The sequence below is a fragment of the Uloborus diversus genome, chromosome 5 (assembly GCF_026930045.1).
Source record: "Uloborus diversus isolate 005 chromosome 5, Udiv.v.3.1, whole genome shotgun sequence".
NCBI classification, from domain to species: Eukaryota; Metazoa; Arthropoda; class Arachnida; order Araneae; family Uloboridae; genus Uloborus; species Uloborus diversus.
In genome coordinates, this window is record NC_072735.1 from 156,364,828 (window position 1) to 156,389,544 (window position 24,717).

General features: G+C 33.8%; 1 protein-coding gene across 2 annotated transcripts in view; it reads right to left on the reverse strand.

Moving 5' to 3' along the window:
• Nucleotides 1-1,291: 1,291 nt before the first annotated feature.
• LOC129221943 (zinc finger protein 474-like) overlaps nt 1,292-24,717 on the reverse strand; it is a 113,696-nt gene continuing 90,270 nt past the window's right edge. Inside the window, exons 3-6 of one of the 2 annotated variants that reach the window (XM_054856329.1) lie at nt 17,165-17,428; nt 9,135-9,303; nt 5,307-5,390; nt 1,292-1,675 (exon numbers count right to left, since the gene is read on the reverse strand). In XM_054856329.1, the coding sequence (XP_054712304.1) occupies nt 1,494-1,675; nt 5,307-5,390; nt 9,135-9,303; nt 17,165-17,428 (699 nt within the window). In that variant the 3' untranslated portion in view covers nt 1,292-1,493. The remainder of the gene's footprint in view (nt 1,676-5,306; nt 5,391-9,134; nt 9,304-17,164; nt 17,429-24,717) is intronic. The other variant, XM_054856330.1, reaches the window with a different exon arrangement.

Sequence of the window (24,717 nt, forward strand, 5' to 3'; positions counted from 1 at the left end):
TTAAATATTTATTACTTAATTCATTTACAATCCTTCATTTAATAACTCACTTATTTATTCATCCATTCTCTTATTTATTCACTATTTTATTCACATATTTATTTTTTCCTCATATACTAAATAAATAATAATTTTTTTTTTATTTGGTTAATATTTTATCTTTTTCATTTATTCATTCATTCTTTTCTTTACTCATTTATTAGATCAAAAACATGTTTTACAATCAAATAGGAAATATTTCATCACAAAACGATTTCCATTTTTTTTTACAGGCACAAATTTTCTGCTAAAAATAAAAAACAATGTTTCAAAGTAAGTTTTTATTATAAAATACATTATTCATATTCTTTCTTTATGTACTGTTTTTTTTTTAAACAAATTTCCAATTTGTTCATTTTGAAAAAGTTAAGTCATCTTAACTACTTTTCTTTGCCTCACATTCCCCAACGAATAGCACTGGTAGGTGCTGCTGTATAGCATGATTTAAAAAAAATCAATGAAAGCCTACCCAAGATTGGAACTTTAATTATATACTCGAAACCTTGAAACTTACATCCCTTTGCTTCTCGTTGGCTCAGCGTCTGTGTGGTTAATAATTTTAGCCACCTGTGGAAAGCCTGCAAAATCATTATTAGGTAGATGACATACATTTGGGAAATAATAAAATCCTGATTGACTATTGCATTGGACATTCTCTAAGTGGGAAATGCAGAACCGTGGGGTGCCTTAGGGAGAGGAATGAAGTGCTGCAAAGTGTATACTGTCTCACATCTTTGTTGTTAATGAAACAAATAATTGTAATGGTTACTAATCAAACTCGCGTTTCAGATATGTTAAATAAATGTGATAATACAAAATACATTGCTTTGATTGAAGTGATTTTCAATCAGTTACAAAAACCCTAGTTTTCAATAAAAGCTTCAATTACTTAATTTCACATCACAAGTAAATTGTTTACCTTTGTGCAAAAAGGGGTTCCTAGTAACCTCCAAAACATGTCTGTATTAGAATTGCTGTTGGTACATTTTATATGTTTTTAATGCTTTTTGTTGTTTATCATATTTCTTTTTTCGACATTTTCCTTTAAGTTATCAAGTTTCAAAGGATATGTTAATATCTGTTCGTTTTTAGTTAAATACAGTGAAACCTGTGTAAGTTGACAACTTGCGGTGCACTACTTTAGTGGTCAACTTATAGAGGTTGAATTATATAAGATCAAATTCTGTGCCTGAAAATAGTGGTCAACTTACAAGGGTGATCAACTTTACAGGTTTTTTACTGTACTAGAAAAAACGAGATCTAGTTTTACATTTCCATTTTGAAATTTATTTCAAAATCCGTACAGTTGGTGCATGCTGCACTGCTTTGATGCTGTAGCTCTTATGTCCCACATGGCTAGTTTGCATGCAACAACGGTCCACTGTGCATTTATATTACAGACAAATAGCTGAATATCAGCTTGCGTAGTATAAAGGTCTTCAGGTGCTTAATTCCTATCCTCCTTTATTGCTGCGAGGGCGCCTTGCAACAGGTGATGGTCCTTTGCAACTGCGTTCATGCACTTTTAGTCTGTCTGGGAAAAACGTACGTGAACACTGCGGACAGGGCACCAGCTGCTGCAGATGACTTTCCCATGCGTTGTCTCCCAATTCAATGAGGCTGGCCACATCCTCTTCTGAAAAAAAAAAGTAGTTAAGCATATGTGGGCAAGTTTAATAGGTAGCAAGCTATGATAGTTCAGTACTGTGAGATGGGATTTGATAATGAGTTTGTTTATCTTGAGGCAATTCCACATTAACAGACATATCCATTCATTGCACTAAACACCCCAAAAAAGAATCCGAACATATTGGATTCTTGTTTCATTTCGTGAACTTATGAACCACATGGACTTGACTTCAATGTAATTAAATTTTCTAGATTGCCAGGAACAGTATTTAAATATTTGTTTTTGCTCTGTAATGGACGTATCTCAAAAGATACCTCCATTACCGAGCCAAAAAATATTTAAATGTTTCTAGAAGTCTTTAAAATTTAATTGCATTACATTGAAGTCGAGGTCCATGTTCTTCATTAGTTCATGAAATGAAACAAAAATCCAACATGTTCGGATTCTTTTTGGGGTGTTTTGTGCAACGAATGATTAATCTAAGAATGAAGGCTTTCGCAGCTGGTGTCAATAATGTTGTAAGATTCCAGGCTGTTGTGCCATGGTCTGAGTGTTTTTACCCCAAACGTTTCGGCTGCATCTGCAGTGGTCATTTTCAATCTGAAGCCGGATCACAACAGTACGGAATCTTACAACATTAAATGATAAATCTATTGAAAAAGAACTGTCCCTTGGCTAAAAACCTGGCTCATTGGAGACATTTTAAAAAGAGGATTCCCCTGGGGAGGGCTTGTTGTGGGTATAATTGAAGACCTATGTAAGAAGGGGACAGCTCTACATTAAAAAAAAAAGTCCAGAATTACTAGAAAATAGATTTCAAATCTCCTTAGCAGTTGTTTCCTGCTGTCCTAGGAATTGTGCAAAATGTAAATCTGAGTTGGTTATTTCACTTTTCAAAAAAATGTTCATAATGGATAAGGATCTAAAAGAAAATAGTTTGTTTTTAACAAATTCAAGTTTTTCCAATAAAGAATTGCAACCAGTGCATGGGCAGAGTTAGATTTTTGCGTTTTGGGAAGGGAGAGGGAGGGATAAGCTCCAGAGCTGTCATTTGGGGAATCAGGGGGAGCTAAGTATCCCTACCCCTTGACTTCAGAAATTTAATTTTACAATACACTTTTGTGCACATATTATGTTGCTTTCTTCCTAAAATAAGTATTGAGTGTGCACCATTTGCCCCCATTTTTCCGGTAAACTTTAAAAGAACAACCCCAGCCAAAAAATTGTGCTAAGATTTAAAAATCAAAGGAACACACGTTTATGTGTTCTTTTCATCTTCACCAAATTCCGTAAAAAGATTAAAATTACTAAAAATTGGAGCTGCCGCCATGACCCTTCTTCCTTTGAGTTTTCTATTATGGTTTTTTTAGGGGGAGGTGGGAATAGGGTGAATGTATCAAAATTGAAGCCTTAAAAATGCAGTGTTTGTCAATCTACAATAGTTTTGTGGGTTAGTGAGGGGAGCAGGTCTTCACTGAATCAACTGAATTCCCCCCCCCCCCAGAAGGATTGAGGAAATTTTCAAAACTGATGTCAAAAAAAGCAATTTTAGGCAGTTTTTTGTAGTGTAAAAGGGGAATTGGGTTCCCTCACACTTTTTTTTCTTCAAAGTTAAAGCCAAATTTAAGCTATCTTTGGCTGAAGAGAGTTGGGGGCACTTCCCGGAATTTTTCCACTATTGAAGTATAAAAAATATAATTTTAGGCTAAATTTAATAACAACCGACAAAAAAGCAGAGAGGAAAGGGTACCCTTTCCAAAATTATGTATCCCTGATTTTTTTTTTTTGCGAGGGGGGGGGGGTATTTTTGGTAAGTCGAGGTGTGATATTGGTTGCTCTCCTTAAAGCTTTCGAAATTCAAGTCTTAAAAAGGTAATTTTTAGTCATCTCACAGATTCTTTTTGGTCTGTTTATGGGACGTCATGCCAATTTCTCACCCTCAAAAGGTGCTGCCTGAGACATACAAATACAAATGTGACAACCAGCAACAGACTCTGGGCCCAGCTAGACTGGTCCTAGTCAGTTTATAAGTCCCCAATGAAGATCAATGGCTCTCTTAAAGCTATCCACCCCCTTGCTCATTACAATTTCTTCCGGTAAGCTGTTCTAAGTGCCCACGACCCTACTAAAGAAGTAATTTTTCCTAATTTCCAGGTTAGCCTGAGTTTTGAATAGCTTAAAACAATGTCCCCTTGTCTTGCTTTCCGTGAGAAAATCTAACCCCTTAACATCCATCATTTTCATAAATGTAAACAACTGAATCATGTCCCCTCTGACCCTCCTTGGCTCCAGGCTATACATATTAAGCCTATTAAGTCTGTTATCAAAGTCTAAATATGAAAGTCCTCTTACTAGTCTAATAACTCTTCTTTGAACCCTTTCCAACACAGAAATATCTTTTCTGAGATAAAGAGGCCAAAACTGAACAGCATACTCCAAATGAGGTCTTACTAAACTCCTATATAACAGCAGAAGAACCTTCTTCGATTTGTTTGAAACAGATCTAGTGATAAACCCAAGCATTCTGCTGGCTTTGTTACTTGAAATGCTGCACTGTTGACTAAATTTGAAATCCTGATTTATTAAGATACCCAGATCCATAACGTTTTCTGCCTTATTAATGACCGAACCCTTTAAATAATAACTTGTACGCTTATCTCCATGACCTAAGTGTAGCACTTGACATTTCCCTACATTAACTGCCATACCCCACCTATTCGTCCACTGAGTAATATGATCTAAATCCTCTTGAAGCTGTTTTACTTGTTCCTCATTCTCTACAACCCCTATAGTTTTTACATCATCAGCAAAACAATGTTTCCAGAAATATTTTCATCACAATGTCCTTCATAAAAATAATAAACAGAAGAGGCCCCAAAACTAATCCATGAGGAACCCCGCTTAAAACATCACTAAATTTAGAATGGTTTCTTCTTACAACTACTTTTTATTTCCTTCCAGTCAGCCAATTCCTAACCCAAAGTAAGGTTTTTCCTCCTATTCCAATACTAACTAGTTTGCTGAGAAGAGCAACATGTGGTACCCCATCAAAAACTTTTTGAAAATCATTATAAACAACAGCCACACACTTTTTGTTACCTAAAGCCAAGGTAACCTTGTCATAGAAATGCAATAAATTAGCAGCACACGATTTACTTTTCCTGAAACCATGCTGCAAACTAGTCAACAGACTATTAGTCTCTAAGAAATGCATAATCTTAATTTTGATCAAAGTTTCAAAAATCTTACAAACCACTGAAATCGGACTTTAGGTCTATAATTCCCTGCTTTACCTTTAGACCCTTTCTTGAAAAGTGGCGTAATATTAGCCAGCAGTGGCGGCTCGTGCCTTGAAAAAGTGAAGGGGCCACATCATGGGTCACTCGCTCCCCCCCCCCCCTCCGGTTTTTGATTTTTTTTTAAATTTAAACTTTTTTAACTAATTTATTTTAAAAACAGGACAAGCTCCAAAATATTTAAACAACTATAAGTAAATCACGAAAGATATTGATCTGATGTTTATGTCTATGATTGCCGGCAGCGTGGTGCACTTTCACCCCCTGACTATCTCAAATAAAACTTAATTAATCAGATAGGGAAAAGCTACAAAATACATCACGAAAATTAATAATCTCACGTTTATATCCAGTACGCTTTCCGGCGCTACAGTACGCCTCCTTGCAGCACCGGTAAGGGGCTGCAAAGGAAGCCCTTTCACCCCCTGGTTTTTCAAAATAAATAAATTTTAAAAATCAATCTTAATCTAATATTTTTAATAGTAATATTGTTTTTAATCTTTTAATAACAAAAAATTTTGGATGAGTAAAATTAATTCTATTTTAAGCAAGACCAAACTACAAAAGTGCAAAAATATTGTAATCAGAGAGATTTGTAAAAATTATAAATTAATTAACTTTATCAAAGATAAAAATACATCTCAGTATTCACTTTAAAATAAATAAAATAAAAATAGATAAAACTCAATTTAAAAAAACTAAAAATAAATAAATCAAAAAATTTGTAAAAATCTCATGTACCCATCTGCATATGAATCTGCCAGCGCCATGAGCCAGATTCAGAATTTTTATGCAGACAAAGGGAAAAAAATCGATCTTTTTATTTTCTTCAAATTACTGATAACTTGTCACATTTTCTTTAAAACTACATGAGCAATAATTTAAAATAAGTAATAATTTCTGTGTAACAATGGGAAGACATTTTTTGAATTAAAAAAAAAAATCTTGTAACAATATACGCACACATGTACATCCTACAACACAACAAACAACAGTGGTGCAACTAGAAAATAATTTTTGAGGAGGGGGAGCACAATAGGGAAAAAATCTCATCACATTGATTGATTTGATCATCAAAACTCTCAATTTTGAAACTCGTAGTTTTAAAAACGCAATTTTAGACGTTTTTTTTGGTGATGTTAGGGGAAAGAACGGTACAAAAGAATTTGTAGAAATTGAAGCCTTTATTGACGTTAGGGTAAGCCTTTATTGACGTTAAGCCACATTTATTGACGTTAGGGTAAGGGATGGAGCTCCAGGACTCTCCCCGATCATTTTTTCTTTCTTAAAAAAAAAAAAAAATCAATTCCTCCTCCCCCATCTATTTTTTCGAAATTGCAGTTCCAAAAACGCAATTTTAGACAAACTTCGAGGATTTTTACGAGAAGGGGTTCTGCAGCTTTCCCCTGGAATTTTTTTCAAAATTGTTTTTTCCCAAAACACAATTTTAAGCGATTTTTGAACACAGTTTTAAGCAATGTTGTAAGGTATTCGTAGACTTTCTCTGGAAATTTTGCGAAATTGAAGTTTTGAAAATGAAAGTTGATGCTCCGTAATATTTTTGGCAGGAGAGAGGGATTAGGAGGAGATACTTTTATTTTCAGACGGAATTGGAGAATGAAGGAAGAAATAGGACGGGGCCGGGGGAGGGGACTAACTGACAAATTAACTGTAACTATTGAAAATTTTTAATTCAAAGATTTCTTTTTGAAAGGAATTAAGATTTACCCTAACATCATTATTTTTTTCGAATTAAAATCTTTTCTGCCCTGTTGTATTTCTTAGATACGTTTTGATTTAACATACAATTTTAGCAACTAAATTAAAACATGAAGAAGTAATAACTTTTAAGGTTTATTCAAAAAAAATCTAAATATAATGACGTTTTCTCTAAATTGTCATTACAGTACTCTAATTAATTGAAGACAAAGAGTCAAGAAAGGAACAAATGGTCTATTGCGCAAATGAAGGCTTCTTCCTTTACTGTATGTTGTTTATTTTACTTACCTGAATTCCGTAAGAAGAGCATTCAAACTATGTAAAATAAACAACATACAGGCAGGGTAACGGTCTCGGCGAATCGTGCTGAAAATACTGAGGCTCAATGCCTTGTTGTTGAGGGAAAAAAACAGACAATCCTCGGTAGGGTATATAATCCGCACCTCATTAATTTTACGCATTTTTAACAGATAATCCGAAGATTATACGCAAGAAAACTCGGTACAATTCATTTATTTTTTTTTTAATTTCAAGCACGTACGCACAAAAAAAAAAAAAGGAAAATAAATAAAAGTTATAAGTTATTGTCTGAAAAAAGTGAGGGGGCTCGGGCCCCCTCCGGCCCCTCCCACGAGCCGCCACTGTTAGCCAGCTTCCAGTCCTCTGGCACTGTCCCCGAGTTATAAGAAGCATTGAAAATATTTAAAACTAGTGGCACCCGCACGGCTTTGCCTGTAGTAGAAAATTAAAAAAACCTTTTGGTTCGCCTGTATATTTACAAAGAATGTATGATGAATTTCTCGCCAATTGGCTTGCTCAGGTTACTGTTCCACGTTATGATAATTTGGTAATTTACTCTTCCATCTTATGATAATTTTGCTCGGGAAAATGTTCTTAAAATTGGAGTAGAAAAAGAAAGAAATCGAATTTTTGAAAAATCTCTGCGAGGTGCACAGCCCCATGCTACAAACTAATTTTGTGCCAAATTTCATGAAAATTGACTGACCGGTATAGACGCTATGCACGTCACAGATATCCGGACAGAAATCCAGACAGAGAGACTTTTAGCTTTATTATTAGTAAAGATACACTAATTCCTCTGCACATTCAACTAAAATTTTTAGATAAATATTATCTGGTCCCGGCTTTAGTTGCTTTATTTTTTTTCAAATGAAATAGAACCTCCTCCCTGGAAAATACAAAATCCTCCAGCTGTATAATAGCTTGTGTCTTGTTAGTGTCAACCGTTGAGATAGTTATCATTAAACACACTGGAAAAAAGTTATTAAGAACATTTGCAATATCCCTATCGTTTTGAATACATTTCCATACTCATCAACCAATGGCCCAATTTGACTACTTCAATCTTTCCCAGAATTAGCGTAAGCAAAAATCCTTTTAGTATTTCTGTAAATGTTACCCTTTGTTCCAATTCCCTTTTCTGAATCCGTACCAAATACTTAAAATTACGTCTTGCCTTACAATACTGGAGCCTGTAAGCACTCTGACCAGTTTCTTTAAACTGACGAAAAGCAGCTTGTTTATAGTTTAAAGCTTCTTTTATATCCCTGGAGAACCACATATTTAGTACTAACTCCTTTTCTCCTAAATGGAACATAATCCCCAACCGTTTTTGCTAGTTTTCTCTTAAATTCCGTCCACTTCTTATCTACTTTGCTATTTTCCAATCCTGACGAAAATACCGCTTTTAAGCTCTGCCTAAGTGGGACAAAATCAGTGTTTCTGAAATTGGGCATAAACAATACAATATGAGCGCTCCGGCACAATAAACAACAACAAACGAAATTAAGGGACATGAGGTAATAGGAGTAGTCTCATAGAATTTTTAATGTTGAGCAAGAAAAGTTTTTTTTAATAGTTAGGAGAGTTTTAAGTTTTGAAGAACACAAATAATTATGTGTGGGAAGAAGACTTTAAACCTTGCTTGTACTTTTTTCGTTGAGGGGGGGGGCTAATAAAGCTGTCAAAAGGGGCTTTGCCCCCTTTGTATATAGAAATTTTGTACATTTGAGTTATTTTATATTTTTGAGTGGTTTTAAAGAGAAAATTTATTAACAAAAAACTTTTACCTCAGGTAGAATAGCGTTGCAGGACATAGCATTGGCGTAATTTCAACTGATGTAATAACTGTGTCAAAGCTAGAAAAAAGGCTTCCTTTTTCAAAATCCTTGAAACTCTTGACAACATTTTAGAGCACAAACATAAAAATTCAAGGTCATGTGATAACTTTTTTACGAATTATTCAACAAATTAAAAAAGGCTCACTTGACTGGAATATACCAATCACGAAAACACTAGATTAATGAAAGGTCAGGCTTCGGGCGTTGTGAGATCAATAAACAAAAGCATTCTTCTTAATCACTCAAAAAAAAAAAAAAAAAAATCTGTTAGAGAGAGAAAGAGGGATAATTTTAATAATTCCGTCTTACCCTGAGTGGTAACTTTTTGTGGTTCATCTTCTTTTTCGTCATCTGGTAACTTGTTGTTTTCTCTTCTCCATTTCCGAATGCATTGTTGCTCATGCATGGGTAAAACCCATGATCCATAATTTCGGCCGCATACATAGCAAGGCAAATATACTACAGGTTTTGGCTCCTCCTAAACAAAAGGTAGAAAAAAAAGGAGAAAAATTAGACATTTTCTTATTTTCATATATTTTTTATTTTCATTCAAATCAGAATGGTTAAAATCAGAAATGTAAATAATACGTTTCTGACATACGTAGGATACATCCACTTCGATAATACTTTTTAATTCGTATTTTTATTGTAAGGACGTATTTGTAAAGGAAGTAGGGGGACGGCACCAGTAACAGACAAGGGTCCAGAAACACAGTCCTAAGTTTGGGTTTAAATAATAAGAATTTAAGGCGGGTAAAACCGATGTTGCTGCGACCCATGACTACGGTGAAACCATCTAGTATTATCAACGTGAATTTATGAGTCAGTTGGTATTTACAAGGCAGTGGGGGAAGGTTATGAACAGTCATCACGAGGTCTGCCGGTGTTTCATGTTCATTAGCATTTAATAAGGTTTTAGATCTAAAAATAAAGAAATTTTGCATTTTGAAGAAAAAAGGGTGGAATTTTGTCCATTATACTCATCTTTTCCTCATCCTATCTGTTACTGGGTATCATCAGAATTGTCGTTATCTATTACTGGGATTGGACCTTTTTTCGAAATTGAGCAAATAAAAATAGCATTAACTAATTCAGAGGATCAAGAAGCAGCCAAACGTTAGACGAGATGTAGTTGCATGCGAGAAAAATAGTTTTAGAAGTTTAAATACATTAAAAGACTCAGAAAATTGAGTTAACCTGAGAGCGATGTCTTAAGCATGTCTGTGTTTTGTGCCATTACTCTATTGCATTTACGACAAAAGTTTTGTACACTCACATTTCAACTTGAATTAAAATTTCCATTTTAATCAGCCCTGAATGAATCTTGACTTTGTACAGGGTGTTTCCTAAGTAGGCAAACCCATCATGTTTTTTTTCTACATTAAGTTAGTTATGGTTGAATGTTTGTTTCAACTTTTACCTTGAAGTCTTAAGTGTTATAAACATCGGTAGAACATCATCCATGTCGTAACACAGCTGAATTCTGCACCATGTTCTCGCAGATGTCTTACGGCAAAACACCTGCAAATTTCCGGTACTCCCAAGACATCTGTGAGAATGCGGGGTATAACTACAGGGGTGCCCATTCCCCCTTCCCAGATTTTTCTGAACACCTTTTTTATTTTTAGCTCCCTTTTTTTAGTTTATTTTTTACAATTTTCTTAAAATATTTGTTATTCTTATTTTATATATTTATTTCTAATTTTTATTTTACTAGATAAGTTCTGTGCGCATGACATACATTTACACACACACACATACACAAACTAAATAAATGACTGAAATAAAATGTAAACAGAATGAAATCAAATAAATTATTTAAATCAATAAATAAATTTTAATGAATTTAAAAATTAAAATCTCCACCAAAAATTTAGATGACGCAACTTGCACTATAATCCCTTCCCTGTGGGCAACCTTGCAGAGCTACGACATGGATGGAAGACTTCTTGCGGTGTTTATGAAGCTTTAGATTTCAAATTTACTGTTTATTACAAACAGTTAAATTGAACACTCACCATAATCCATAAACATTCAACCATAACTAACATAATGTTAAAAATGAAGTTGGGGTACACTCACTTGTATTGATTATCACTTTTATTTGTGTATTATGGTTACCGGTAAAAGTAATTCGTTTTTTCGAACAAATAAGTTTTTAACGGTTTATATTTTTAATCAAAGGTATAACTACCCTCATTACCAACATTCTTTTATCAACTTTTTGGAGCAAAATATCTGGGGGAGGTGGCATTTTGGATATCAGCCGAATTTTTGTTCCTACCTCCCCTCCCATCACGTAGAAAGTGTAGGGATTGGAATAAAAAGAAGTTGGATGGTGCAATGTCCAGCGCAACAATCATAATAATAATTTTAAAAAATTGTGCCTAGAGTTTTAGAACTGATTTAGCTTCATTTAAGGAGCTGAATCGAAGTATGAAATTAATTTTTCTCTGTCAGCTGTACGTTTTAGATCAGTGCTACAGCTTATAACAAAAACGTGCAGGTTTTAAATTCATTTTGTGCATTACTAAAGCAAGTGTAGGCTTCTGAAACAAGGATTGCTTCCGACATATTTGTCTTATTAATAGTTAGAAAAATTTACTAGATGGAGCCTGCATATGGCAAGCAAATCGATTATACTTCAATGAAGGAACATTAAAAAGTTCCAAACTTTCGAATTTTGATTTTAGAACCAAAACAATGCATAAAATTGCTCTTTTAATATGAACAAAATTACCGTCGCGTTACCAATTAGCCTGAAATCCTAAATTTAATAGAATGGGATAGAAAAGCATTTTCAAACCTGCAACTGTACTTTAAAGTTAAATTATTATTTATTATTATTATTTTGTCATCGTCTGCACAAGATAATCAGCGCAAAAAAATGTATCATTAAATTTACGCATGTAATTAAATTTTTGCTATCCCAATAAGACTTATTAGTGACTTTATTTGTTCTGTAATAGCTGACTTGAGACCAGGATTTAATTGTCAAGAAAAGAAATGCATGAGCTCAACGGATTTCAGAACTTGTTTTAATACGTAAATTGGCCTCAATTCCGTCTAATATGTCAAACTGAAATTGAGAAGAAGCTCAGCTCCCGTGAACTCCCATGCAAATTAAGCCCAGCTTATAGCAAATACCCAGGAAAAACTGAAAACGGATCAATGTTTTGCGAAATCGATTATCATTTGTACAATCATATCTAGTAGCATACTACCGTGTGCAGGTAAACGGCAGTATCTGCAGAAAGGAATTTTCGAGATATTTGAAGAAATGTGTGGTGGATTCAATAGTAAGAATAGGAAAATGTTGGAATTAGACTTTTTTTTTTCACGCCTTTTTTTTCAGCGGAAACCAAATAAGCGAGCTCATACAATAAAGATAACGTATAATAGATGAAAAAAAAAAAATGAAAAATTTGCAGTTACTGCCTTTTACCTGCACACGGCAGCATATCTATTAAAAGCTTTGTCTGAAACGAGAAAGGAAAGGGACAGTTCATTTTGTTAACATCGATTAAGATAAAAAATAGATGCTATTCAAATGTACTTAGATCTTTCAATGCTATGAAAAGGAATTAATATTTAACTGTGTAAAGAGAAACTCATAAAAACAACATTATATATGGTGCGGATATCAATCATTATTTCATATCACTTCCGACAACCTCTAGTAGTCGTTCATAATGATGTCTTTTGAGATTCTGAGAGTATGTTTATTGTGAAAAGAAGCTGCCTTTAGGGCAAATACGCGTAGATTTAATCGCAAATCGATAGTCATTTTATTACTGATTGTTATATAGTGTTGATTATGTAAAATGATAGAAAAGGGAGTTGGTGATGAAAAACAGCGATTTCAGAATGTTATGAGCATTGAAAATCTTCATGTCAATAACCTTAGGCTTCCTTTTTTTCTTTCCTTTTTCAATATCCGTGCAACCAAGGGCAGATATAGACTACCACTTGGAGGGGGGGGAGCCCTCCCCAACGAACAGGGGTGCCTACAGGAAGGGGATTATCGTGCAAGTTGCGCCATCAAAGTTTTTTTTTTGTGGGGGGGGGGGGGTTATTTATTGATTTATTTTCAATTTAAATTATTTATTTAATTTTATTCTGTTAAAATTTTATTTCATTTATTCACTTATTTTGTGTGTGTATGTATGTCATTGGCATAGCACATAACTTTTTTTAATAAAATAATAAAAATAATATAGTTGAAAAAGAAAAATAAATAAATAAAATTTAAAAATAAATAAAAAAAAAAAGCGAAAAAATAAAAAAAGGGAAAGAGCGTTGAGTAAAAAAAAATGGAGGGGGGGGTGTTGGATTTGCACCATTGAACTTGGGGGGGAGGGGGGATACCCCTGCCAACAAACGAACCTACGGTTTTGGTTGCAAAAAATTTCTGAAACTGCTTGGGCGTCAGTAAAAAGCGCCAAATCGGCCATTCTTATTAGAACCATAGTTTTTGGATAATTTTTCAAAATCCAGAATTATTTAGATTATGATATGTATTTGGAGATAGAACGGAACAACTCTAATACGTAATAATTAATTGCGCATAGGTAATATTTTATTAAAATATGATTGACATTGGTTTCACAGAGGCAAATTCTGACAGACACAATCTTTGAGAAAGAATTTTTAAAACGGTTTTTGTGTTTCCTTAAAGTTTTCAAAAAGTAGAACTGATCTCTTCTTGCACCGAGGTTCTTAATTCGACAAAAGTTCTTTAGTTTCCGTTTGATTTATTTGTTTACTTCGTACCGAATGGGAGGAGTATTGAGAAAGCTAATGTTTTTACCACCAAAATTAACTCTTAAGAATCTAACAATGAAATTTAAAAAATAAAACAAAAAAACTGCGTTATCATCTTCGTTCCAAATGTACTCGTTCGGATGCAGTGATCGAAAGTTTGTAAAAAATATTCTTTTGTTCAAATATTATTAAAAATAATTCCATTGAACACATTGTAATATCATTATCATCGTGTAACTGGCAGCATTTCGCAACATGGTGTCGAAAATGGCACTCAAAAAAAAAGGGGGGGGGGATTAATTTGAATTCTGAAATTTTGAATTCAAATTATGTTTTTCGCAATCACGAGTTGCGACGGGCCCTACTCATTGGGGGCTATTGTTTCTAGAAACAGCTGCTGTCCCCCCAAGCCTACCCCTCCTCCTAGGCGGTTACGTGTGTCTAGTTGTGTGTGTGCGTGCAGGCGTGTGTGTATATATAGGCACGTGTGCGTGCATGTGTACTCTTGTGTGTGTGCGCAGACCTGTGTGTATGCAAGTAGGCGTGTGTGTATGTGTGTAAAGGCTTGTGTGTATGAGCGTGTGTGTGTGTGTGTATACATATATGTAAGCACGCGTGCGTGCATGTGTAGTCTTGTATGTGTGCGTAGACCTGTGTGTATGAACGTAGGCATGTGTGTATGAGCGTGTGTGTGTGTGTATGAGCGCGCATCTGTGTTGGACATGGACGCCTCCGACCAGGAGAAGCTTATAGCTCAGGACCGGAGTAGCCGCGCCGCCTGCAGAGGGCGGTGGTGCTGGTATCCCTGGTCCAAGCTGAAAAAGGAACCAGACACCATGGACGGTCAAATGAAAGCAATAAGCAATCGTGATTGCTCAAAAAACCCCAGAAAATTAAGGTTTTACGCAGCAGCAGTTTTAAGCTATTTAGTCTCAAATATTACTATACGCGCAAAAAACTATGATGTGATGGTTACAGTTAGTTTTTGTTGTCCAAATTAAAGATACATACTTAAAGCTCGAAAACTTTCTTCAAAACTATGGGGATGAATTAATATTTCACTGATTACTTCGTTTTTACGACACCACGCACCACTTATGTAAGCCAACTTTCTGCGCGTTTTGTGGCAAGAAAGAGCATTAAATTTAGATTCTAAATCAGTAGTCCAAAATTTAGTGTTGGGTCACTTTCTTCACCGGGGGTGCGATATGTTAAATTTTTCAAAAGGTTATTTATTCTCAAACAAAAATTGCAGAGAACAAACTGCTGAAAGCTATGGTGTTAAAATGTTGTTTTCCTCATACTTTCTAAATTTTTGACAATAAAGTTTTTTTTTTTTTAAATCAGTCTTAAACTTGATATTAAGCTTAGATACGTTTGTCTACGATGTGTGTGCGTGCGCGTGTTCTGTTTTTGAGTTCAAAAAACGGTCAACTCCCCCTTTTTTTTCTCATCAGAAAATCAAACGTTTTTTCTCAATTATTTTTTTGTTATTAGAGTCATAAGACGACAATGCGGAACATTTTTTTTTCTCTTTCTTGAACAGCGGTTTATAGCTTGGCTCTGATGTGGCTGTCACATTTGATGGAGAGCATAGCCGAAAGTAATTGCTGCCAAATAATGACAATAATAAAAAAAATCCGATTAAGATAGTACATGACCAAGTTAAATTGTTGTCACAAAACAATATCGATTATAATTAAGAATTTACAATGAGAGCCAGCTCTAAAATTATCGAGCAAGTTTTCGTGACATCTGATAGTGCTTAAATTTTTATCAACATTTTTTTCTGGAGGGATCTCTGCGATCTTAGCCGACTTTCTGACAGCTATTGGCAAATTATTTGATATAGATATGCTGTTTGATAAGGGCTGCTGAATCGGAAGGAAAATGACCGACCTCGGAAATTTTAAAGTCTTTGACTCCGACTCTTTTACCTCAAAACCACTCCGCAGCCATGGCAGATTGTGGACTCGGAGGGGAAATGACGAGAACCAGTGTATTTTCAACATGGTATGGCCGCTGACGAAGGGAAAATGACCTAATCCGACTTCTGGAATTTTAATCTTCGACTCCTGACTCCAACTCCTTTACCCCAAAACGAATCCCACTCCACGACTCCCTAGCCCGCGATGTCAAAAAGCAGCTTGACAAAACATGAATGTTTTTTTTTAATTTTTTATTTTTAATACTGATGGTGCTTAAATTAGAAATTGATGTTTTAATTTACGAGTTCACAAGTGAATTATAGCGTTTTACAGATTTATAGTCTAGTCTCAACAATATCTAGAGATCAAATTAGGATTGCCCATCTGGCCAAGTTTTTATTAAAGACAATTTGTGGAGTTACTTTCTCTGTCATAATGCCTGCGTTTTACTTCCGCTTTTTAATTGCTGCCAAAAACAATGTAAAAATAATAGTATTTATAAGGTTAACATACTTCCTCTTTTCAATTGTTGCCAAAACAATGAACAATAATAGTAATTTTAAAGTTATTTTTGTAAAAAAAATGAACAAATAAATTTCAAAGCTGGGCTAAACAGGCAAATGTTTGTAGATTTTGCGCATATTAAACTTTTCAAATAATGCTGGTTTTAGAATGTTTCTTTGATTCAAGCTAGTCATCAGTTAAAAAGCATGTTCAATATCTTTCTTTTTCCACCATGGTTCAAAATTGCTTTTAATTCAAAACGATAAAACTTGAAAATAAAGTATAAAAAACCATGTTTTCCAATTCTAAAGACCATATCTATACACTTGGTTTGCACCAAAAAGTATGACATAAAATAAGTGCATGATTTCTTGATTACAACTTTTAATAATTGCAGTTAATAGTAATATCGTTATATTTAGGAAAATTCTAAATCATCTTAAAAAATTTAAAATGAATATTTGTGAAAAGAATAAATACAGATAGTATAGTATAGTAAAAGCTTTTTGTACAATTTCGTATACCCACCTATTTCTTCTCTCAAATTTTTAATATAAATTTTGGAAATAAAAAAATTATATTGAAAATTTGCTATAGAATTAACCGTAAGATTAACTTTCCATTTTAGAGTGTCATAATCAAGAAATCATATGTACTTGCTTTCAATGGCGTACCTAGCATGGGTGACACCCGGGGCGGTAATTTGTGGTGTCACCCCCCCAATCTGTAGGCGCAAAAGAAAAAAAATATGGAAACATAAAAATATGATATTTATGCAATTTTCACAAGCAATTACATTTGTGTTATAACAAAATTTTAAGTAGGCTAGTGTAAAAATAAATAAATAAATAAATAAAAAATAAAATTTAAAAAAAATGTGGGGTTTGGGGGTTTACCCACGGAAAAGTTTCAAATTCATAGTCTTAAAAATGCATTTTAGGTGCATATTTCTCAAAAACTAACCCCCCCCCCAGACGGGTGACATCCGGGGTGGACCGCCCCCTCCCCCGCCCCCCTAGTGACACCACTGCTTGTTTTATTTCAGACTTTTTTGTGCGAACCAAGTTTGTAGAAATAGTCTTTAGAATAAAAAACAAATTTTTTAATATTTTATTCCCACTGATAATAGAATACTGAACTTACTCCGTCCGTTGAAGACGCAGACTTTTCCCTCAACGACGAAGCCCTCTTGAGCAACCTCGGACTCTGCTTGCCCTTGCAAACCCTTCGATGGACGGGTAGCCTTTCGGGAAAGAATGTCCGGCTGCAGAGAGGGCAGGGCACCAACTGCGACTGGACCGCGACCCATGCCGGATTGCTGTCGTCCGGAAAATCGACGCCTTCCGTCCTCCGAGGTGGCAGCTGTCGAAGATTCGGATTCAGGGAGTTATTTGCTTTTTTCCAGTTCTGAAAGAAAGTCGAACATTAATTTTCCAGATTAGTTAGATGGAGAATTAGTAGGGGAGAGTTGTACCTTGGGACACTTTTCATATTTCAATTTTTAACTTCAATTAGTTGAATCAAATTTAAAATCTAAAAGTCACATCAAAATACCCCAACACATTTCTATGCTATATATATATATATATATATATTTTAATTCAGACAGTCTGAAAATAAAATATCGCCAGCCATTTAAAGTAAAAGTTCCAAGCTGTCCCAAGATACAACATCCTATTGTACCTTGGGAAAGTCTTCATGATTCAGGAAACAGCGATATACTTAAACCAACTTTGTACCATAAAATAAAATGAAATAAAAAAAAAAAAAATCATGGTAGTAAATCATGAATAATTAATCAACAATGAATTATGAATTATTATCAAACATTAAATGTGTTTAAAAGACTACATATGTTTAGGAACATTGTTTCATGTTCCTAAACATATCTTAATTATTAAGAACCATGCATATGTTGTACCTTACAACGTGTCTTAAGGTAGTACAATATGTTAGGCTGTCCTAAGGTACAATCACCACGTGGTTTAAGGAAAACCGAAATGATGGTCAATCTAGATGCACTATCGTTATTTTCTCATAACCAAAATATTTAAAATACTTCTCTTGTATAACAAAATAAAATTCAGTTGATTAGTTTTTTACAAATACAAAGACAGGAAATGGAATAAAAATGAAGAAAATATTTACTTTGGAGTCATGAAATTTTTTTTTCTCTCTTAAAATCGTCAATTTTGTTCATTTAATGCTGAATTTTACTATGACACCATTTAGTCGTGGAAGTTACTATTAGAGATTACAAAAACATGGCTTCTAAAAATAGATTCTTAGAAATTAGCCGTGTCACAAGGTACGAACGTCCAAAGGTACAACATTCTTCCCTAATATAAATATTCCAATAGGCGCTTTTAATATGCTTAAATCAAGTTTAATATAAAGTTGAATCAATACCTTTGTGCATGAAAAGTAAAAAAGAAACAACAACTTGAAATTGCACAAATTGCAGATTACTGCTGACACGTGTTTCGGGGTTACAAAGAACCCCTTTTTCAATGCAAAATAAGTGAGCTTAGTGTGCCCCCGAAAAACGTGTCTGAAGTACTCTGCAATTTAGCGCATTTATTTCTTTTTTCAGGTTCAATATGTTACTATATTTATCTCCTCAGTAATAAATCCAACTTTGAATAATAATTTATTAATTTTCCTTTTTGCATTAATTAGTGCTAAATGCTTAGAAGAGTAAAGACAAAATGCTTAAAAAATGAACTTAAATTTTATTTTATGAAAATTAGAGAGTTCTAGGTTTTGGAGGAGGTACACTAAACTAATAGTGTTCTAAATCAGAAGAAGAAAGATTTGAGTGTGAAATTGATAATCTACTCACACGAAAAAACACAATATTTAAGAAATTCCACAACATTTTAAATAATTTTCTACTTTTACTTTAAAAATAATAAAGGACCACTTCCACTGTGCACGTGAATAATTTCTTTCTTTTTTTTTCCTTCAGAAAATGCTATTTTTATTTGATTACTAGTGGTACCCGCACGGCTTTGCCCGTAATAGAAAATTGAAAGGTCTTTTGGTTCGCCTGTATATTTGCAAATAATGTATGGTGAATTTTCTCGCCAAAAAATCGCTTCGAGGTGCACACCCCCATGCTAAAAAATAACTTTGTGCCACATTTCATGAAAATTGACCGAACGGTCTAGGCGCTATGCGCGTCACAGAGATCCTGACTGCCGGGGTTTCGGACAGAGAGAGATCCGGACAGAGAGACTTTCAGCTTTATTATTAGTAAAGATAAAGAAGTTATAAATAAAAATCTGTCAGTTGTTATACGATATCAAGTTCAAAGCCATACTGTATCTCAACTTCCATTTAAAACTACTCTTAATAAGAAATTTATCATTTGGGGTTGAAAAAAAAACCACCCAGCATTCATTTGAGTTTTGACGTTTTGAATTCAAATTATGTTTGTCGCAATTACGAATAGCGATATGACCCTGCTCGTTAAGTTTCTTGTTTCTAGAAGTGGAATAGAATGGAAATGGCCTGGAAATTTGAGCCCGTTGGGGCTCATGGCTATTACAGCTGGTGATTTTCTAGAATAGATAATACGAGGCATATCCTTTCAAAAAGAAATGGTCATTAGAATGCGGTAATAAAAATAAAAGTTTTATGGCCGATATCCACCAGCACACTTATTATAAATATTATTTACAGCGCATAACGTTATGTATCTTTATTCCTTATCCATCTTAAATCATGGGGAATTAGTAATCTGGAAATTATGTATTTTGATGAAGTTTTGCTTTTATCTAGTTGATGTTTTTCTGATAAAACGTAATTTTACACCATCCTCCTCCCTTCCTTTTTAAAAGTAAAATCTGCTTAGCCTTCAATGAACGCAAATGATTTGTAACCATGGCGACGAAAACTTGTTCTTTTAATAAAATTAAAACAACGAGTTAGCTTATTCTCTTCGAAAAATCAGAACAACATCAACTTTGATCAAGTGAGGATAGTAAGTAATTCGTGATTGCTAAAAAAACGTACCACAAATGAAATTATATTCTTAAATTTGAAAACATCGCACACACAAATAGCTCAAAACTCATTTCTGCAGACACTGCGCTTTATCTGCCCACAGGATAATAAATGTGTGTGTATTTAAAATAAAGGTTAGAGTCCCAATCACAACAGGAAATAGGCACCCGACGTATTAATAAAACTCTTCTGCAAAGGTAGTTTTTTTCCCGGGGCATTATTTTCCATTTCTCATTAAACAGTGTAACAAAGATCAACGCCCAGCACTTGCAGTGTCTTGGATGTATTCCAGAAGTAAAATCCGTCGCGAACTTGTAATTTATATCCCTTCTACTTCCACCTTCCCACATCTTAAGCAGATAATTCCAATTTCTCTCAGTTACAGTTACAGCCATCATCTCGTAGTTTGATCGACAGAAATTCAAAACAAGGTCTTCGACCTTAAAGAAATTAAGCGAAAATATGAAAGTTGAAGTGTTTTTTTTTTTTTTTTTTTTTTTTTTTTTTTTTTTTTTTTTTTTTTGAAGAAAGGCTAGTCGTGTCCTTCAGTTGAGAAAAATCGATGGTTTTTACTACCATTTCCAACGTTCTATGTTACATTTAAATAGATTCATTACGCTGTTCACGGTATTTGGCGTGAGTTGTTATGAACATTTAATTGGAATGCAGATCATGTATATACTTTTTCAACTCTCAAAGGCCCAATACTTCTAGAATGGTTTATTTAAATCAGTTATGGAAATGATTTTAATGTAGTTGTATTTCTTTTCTAATGAAAACTGCAATGACAATTGCAATTAAAAATGTATGTAGCTCAACATATTATTGCGGCTGTGAGTTTTTACACACATATACGTTTTTGCATTCATGAATTTTAAAGTTTGGCTTTTAATTTCTATATATTTGAATATAAGAAATCGTTACGTATCTTAACATAATATCAAACGAGCTGATGTGTGCATCACATGACTTCCTTTTACTCCAATTTAATGTCATTTCCCCATCATTGGCAATTTTAATGTGATTCAATCGTTTACTCTCTAAATATCATCAACAGTGGACAAATTAAAAGCATATTTAAAATTTTAAAAAAAATCGCCAAATTTGTCGCCAAGTTGGCGGAAAAACAGGCGATATATTGCCAAGTGTCCAACAAATTATAACACCACTTGAGTTTACATCGGAATTAACAATGATTTCCCCACAAAAAGGGGCTAAAGACCCCCTCAGAAACATCTGAATGCAACCAAAATTGAAGGTGTACTACTAGGTCCCACTAGGAGTCTACGTACCAAATTTCAACTTTCTAGGACATACCGTTCTTGAGTTATGCGAGATACATACACACATACGCAGATACATACGTACATACGGACATCACGAGAAAATTCGTTGTAATTAACTCGAGGGTTGTCAAAATGTATATTTCAGGTGTCTGTAGGTTCCTAGGCATATATCCATGTGTGGTCGGGTCGAAAAAAAATCTCAACCTTCATTCGGGGGTAAGAAAAATTTAAATTAAGGTCGATTTTTGAGTGAAATTTTTTTCGCGAATACAATACATACTTCCTTTTTTGTAAAAGGAAGTAAAAAACAATCATTTGTGCGTGTTAAGGGTGTGACTTAAAAAGCCACATTCATAAGATGTATAAATCATTACTTTTAAAATACAACATTTTTTTTTAGAAAGCTAATATTCTATATTAAGATACGTAACGTTTAATTTACTTAAAATGAAAAACTAAAGTTTAAAATTTCCTGAAATAAAATGCAAAAAAAGAAGTATACAAATGCGACACCTGCAATGGATCGAGCTATGCAATGACAACATAAACAAAGTTTATCTTTTTTTTCCGCCCTAAAAATAACTGTTTTCTCCTTTTTTTAAGCTCAGAAACCTGCAGTTAGGATACAGACTTAACGGCTTTTCCCAATAGAAAGCCCAAAGACCTTGTTTGTTTCTAGCATTTGTTTTATCTAAGTACTTCCGCCAATGAGGTAAATTTTCAGAAACGTTCTACAATTTATCTCAAAAATTCAACTGCAGTACAAAAGAAACCAATTTATAGTTGAGGCAAACTGAATCTGGAAGCATTGTGAAGACTACATAAATCCTAATCGCAGCACTACGACCCTGCCAAGTTACGTTTGCCCCAACTACAGTAAGGTAGGTCAGCTGAAGGGGGGGGGGGGGGCTGTGTTCTTGAGGTAGACCATCCCTAAAAAAGGGAAATAATTTCATTAATTATTACAAAATAGCAGTACTGCATTGTAAAACATGTATCTGCAGTGCGAATGGCTGAATATGAAGAGAGTACCTAGATCGGTAGCTATTGTGTGCAGTGATTTTATTTTTACGGAGGAGTAGTTCTAATTTTAAGGTAAGAATGTATTTTAATTGACATGTGTTTAGCCTCTTAGAACTTTGACTTTAGATACGTTTTCTAAAAGATTATTTCCTTATCATGAACTATATTCACTTTCAACTAAAATGAATTTAGCTGATTAATAATTTTAAGTTATGCAAATGCTGACCATTAAGCATGTTCCTAAGATGGCCACCTTAAGGGGAAAAAATCCTAACTAAAATAATAGAGTACTATTTGGCTCTCCATGTGTTGTTTTATTTTTTATCATTACAACATTGTTCTGCTATGTCTTTTTTCTAAATTTTCAGATCAGGTGAAGCCATGATAGGGATTGAAAAAATATTTATTGTATTTTTTTTCTAAGTAATTTATTTTTAATTAATTTTTTTTTCTTTTAAATGAACATCGCATTACTTTTCTAGAGATAAAAATAGTTCGCCGATATATATATATATTTTCCTTTTCAAATGCGATTACATCACATAAGCCACCTTTGAAACGCTATGTACGAAATTCGACTCACAAGCTACAATTTCGAAACTGTGTTGTAAAAAAAGCTAAATGCTATCACACAAAAGAAATTGCACTTGATATGTGTTTTCATAAGGGTAAAATTCAACGTAAAAAAATTCATCCAAATGCATCTAACCAAAAAATTAGGAAAAATCAAAATTTCAGATATGGCAACACTTAATTTCATATATTTATTATTTGGATTGCTGATTTTTGCTCTGATGATAGCGCTTTAACTCGTAGCAAGTGAGAGAAAGATGAATAATAATTCAATTTAAAATGGGAAACAATCCCTTTAAATTGAATTATTTGTCAATTAGTCTATAAAAAAATCTAGTCTTTCATAAAAACAAAGAATCTTGAAAAATGAGTTATTTCTAAGAGTGTGGTTGAATGAGCAAGATCAACAAATATGCGTCTCTTACTATCATGTAGTCATTCTATCAAATAGATCAATTTTCAAACCCCGATACAAAAAGGAAGAGAGTAGTGAATTTAGTGTATGCATTCATAGTTGTATTCACACCAAATTTATAAGCACACATTGTAGCTTCTAAGCATATGAGTTGATTTTGATTAATCTTTTTTATTTGAAAGGTGACTTGAAAGAGGGTGTTCTTAGAAAAGTCGAAAATCAGCATTATTTCGCAATTTTGGTGGAGAAACTTACTTGCAAGCAAGTGATAACACTTCCAAATTATATAGAACTAGAATAGAGTCGTTTCCGAAATTTTAAACGTTTTTTTTCCTGAAAGAGCATGCTTAGAAACATAGGATCTGACCATTTTTTAAATAATTTGACTAAGTTTAATATTAAAAAAAATATTTTTTAATCAGTGCGCTTTCATTGTTTACGCTTCTGAAGATGACATCACAAATGATGAATTGCCATTCACAGAGCACAATATTTAATTCACTTCTTTACTCACATGTACTGGCAACGATATGGTTGATAGCAAGCGTAGAGCGCAATATTAAATTCGTTTCTTGATTATCATAGCGTGGAAACGCTGTAGACAGATGAGCCAAAGTGCATCATTTGTGACATCATAAAGACCACGCCTTATTTTCAAAATCGGAACGTTTAAAATATTTAACTAAAAATTAGGCTTTGGGAAAATGAAAGTTTTTTTTCTTGCTCCATGTTTTTTTTTTTGCTTATTCTATCAATGTCAGTGACTAAAAGTAATACTTTTGACTGAAGAATACAACCCCATTATAGTTTTTTTATTGTGAATTATAAATCAATTGCAAGACTTAATTCACCCTCGATTGCTATTGATTTCATGACAAGGAAAGAAAGCTTAGTTATTTAGAATTTTTATATGCAGCTATTTTCTATTAGTTAAAAACATAAAATACTTTCGATTAATTTTAGTGAGCAAGACTTTAAAAATATTTCTTTTAATCTTTCCTTTTTATTCTGCTTATGCGACGAGCAAATCTTAGTACTTGTGATTGTCTTTCTTTTTTGGTATTGTACCGTGTAATGCAGAAACTTTTTAAATATATTTAAACTTCATATGTGTTCTGACAATTTCATTTCTAACATGATCTGTACGAACTATCTTTTGCAAATCCGCATTTTAGTTGGCATTCAGAAGAGAAAAAAACAGTTTTGGAGTTTTTATGCTTAGAATCGTTTGATCAGCTGTGGCCCTCGATTATTTTTTCTTCGTCTTCATCATTATCATCTAAAGCAGGTAGTAATTCGTGATGTTACGAGCTGATACAAGCGTCACCAACTTCTGAACATTTTTCAAGAAGAGTGTCAGCAGATCTAGTCCTCAATGATCATGCAGGAAG